General features: G+C 47.6%; 1 protein-coding gene across 1 annotated transcript; it reads right to left on the bottom strand.

The window, feature by feature from the left end:
- Positions 1–222: 222 nt before the first annotated feature.
- Positions 223–1,861, bottom strand: LOC115316137. Its single transcript, XM_042292696.1, has 2 exons — positions 1,802–1,861; positions 223–1,296 (listed from the first exon to the last, which is right to left on the bottom strand). Exons 1-2 carry the CDS (start codon positions 1,859–1,861, stop codon positions 388–390), a joined length of 969 nt encoding a protein of 322 aa, XP_042148630.1. The 3' UTR covers positions 223–387.
- Between the last annotated feature and the right edge of the window lie 264 nt (positions 1,862–2,125).

The raw sequence follows: 2,125 nt of genomic DNA, 5'->3' as shown, positions 1-2,125 counted from the left end.
TATCAAAACCTTCTCGGCGAGCGACTACCGACGGAACGACACACACATTTCCATACTCGTGCGCAAGCAATTTCCCTCTCCCGCTTTAAAGCTCTCCTGCTTCTCCGCCATGTAACCTGATTTTGAAATAAAGCCAGAAAAAGGACACAAAGCGAAGATGGATCTTTTTCTTTGTTTTTATTCAATAGGCATATTTTTAAGAAATTATCGAGACACGGAGAAACAAAGGGAGCGCGACAGCTCTTTATACAAGCATCAAACACTCGGCGGGGGGGAAAAACCCTCGCGCTAAATGAAAATCACACAAAAAAATGGCCCTTTACACAACCCTTTGTGTACACACGGATACATCAGTCTGAAATGATGGAGAAAAAGAAAGCACTTCACTTAGAGGCTCCAATGTCCGAAGGGAAGAGTTGAAACACCGTCGGTGTCGATGAAGCGCTTGTTGTCAAACGGGTTGAGTCCTATCTTCTCCACGGCAACAGTCTTGTTCTCGCACAACTTACGAGCGATAGTCCGCTGCGTGATCTTGTGCAGAGTTTGTTGCTCGAGAGTTTGAACGTAGAGCTCGTAGGTTAGCTTACGGTACTCGCACCTTTTCACTCCTTTCGCCCTCACATAGTGCTCTCTAGAGGCTAGTTCGAGCGAATAGAGTTTTGGTTTCAGACAAACAAATCCAAGAATGTGATCTTTTGGGAATTCATTTTTGAACACTCCTAGTTTCATTTTGTTTGCGGGAGAGAACAAGGGGTAATGGCCCGGGTACCCAGAAGTATCCAGGTGAGTTTCGGCAAGAGTCGCGAGCTTCGAGTCTACATCCGGGTCGGTGATTTGGAGAATGAAAGAGTCCGCATCACTATACGCTGCGCGAGCGTCGGGGAAAACGCGCCTGACCTGCTTGTAGAAAAATTCGTACATGACCAGTTTGGACATTTCTAGGATAGAGAAACCCGCGTACACGGGTTTGTTCAAGTGTAGCGTTCTTTGGGAAAACTGAACGATTACCACGGTCGGGCTGATTGCCGCAAACTGCCTGAGGTTAGGCTTCTGCAGGTTTTTGAGCACTTCGTCCTCGCTCACGCTAATGACAACGTTATTGTACTGGCGTGGGTTTTCGATTGTCTTGCCATAAATTGAATTCATAATGAGTTTAGATAGGTTCTTTTGAAAAGCATTTGTCGCCTGTTTTCGCAGGTTGTGGTTAAAGTCGATGAAATCTTTAAGGAATGCACTCTGCGAAAACTTTAAAACGCGATGAATGGCCTTCAGCTGTAAGCCCAACTCCAGATACAGCTTGAGATTTCGGTAGTGAATGAGAAGAGATTTGCACCCGTTATACGGTCACTGGGAAATCGAAAAGACACGCACAAGAACGTAAGAAAGACGCTGGTATTGAAGGGAGGTTTCCTACCCCTGATCCTTCCTGCTCTCCTAGGCCTCATATCAACGATCGGTTGAAGAGCCATCGCAAAGGCTATCGGGGTCTGAGAAGTATGAAAAAGTACCATCTCATACCTTACAGAGAGAACATTCCCGAGATTCTGAAAGAAGACGACGAACCGGACGACATCAAGCTAAAGAAAATAATTCAAACGCTACACAAAATGTTACGTCCGTACACGTCGAATGAGAGTAGCGCACACATTGACGAGCTTAAAGCGATACCCATTAGCACGGAAGAGCGGACAACGCAGACGAGCGAGCGTGGGGATGACCCTTCCGTCATAGTCAATTACTTGAGCAAAACCTACCGGCAAAAGGGTCGATCGCTTCTGAGGCTACTGGAACCGGTGCTCACCTGGGACCCGCAAACCTTGGAAATTTCGATCGAGGAAAAACCTCTACAGGGATCCAACATTGTGGACTTGGTTTCCTATTTAGTTTCACGTTCAAAGAAACTGCCAGTTCCGGCTCATTTCGATCGCGTCACGAGGTTATTGGTCAAAAAGAACCTGCCAGTGACCATCGTGAATCACGATCGGTTTAAAAGAAGAACCCTCAAAGCGCGGGCGACCATTCGTCGAGGTGCGTCTTCTTCTTCGGTCACTTCGCCGAAGCGCCTTCGTACCGCTTCCCCGGAGCAGCGGACTGGGTCACCGACCGCATCGCCGACCGAACCGGC

This window comes from Ixodes scapularis, unplaced genomic scaffold, assembly GCF_016920785.2.
Source record: "Ixodes scapularis isolate PalLabHiFi unplaced genomic scaffold, ASM1692078v2 PGA_scaffold3__209_contigs__length_174095766, whole genome shotgun sequence".
Lineage (NCBI taxonomy): Eukaryota > Metazoa > Arthropoda > Arachnida > Ixodida > Ixodidae > Ixodes > Ixodes scapularis.
The sequence above is the reverse complement of the archived record's forward strand: the minus strand, read 5'-3'. Positions and strand labels throughout refer to the sequence as shown.

Bases quoted from the DNA above. Each gene is read 5' to 3' on its own strand.
- LOC115316137 (XM_042292696.1), bottom strand. From the start codon at position 1,861: ATGTTGGATCCCTGTAGAGGTTTTTCCTCGATCGAAATTTCCAAGGTT. The intron at 1,297-1,801 runs GTGAGCACCGGT...CGAAATCTCAAG, and splicing joins CCAAGGTTTGCGGGTCCCAG to CTGTATCTGGAGTTGGGCTT.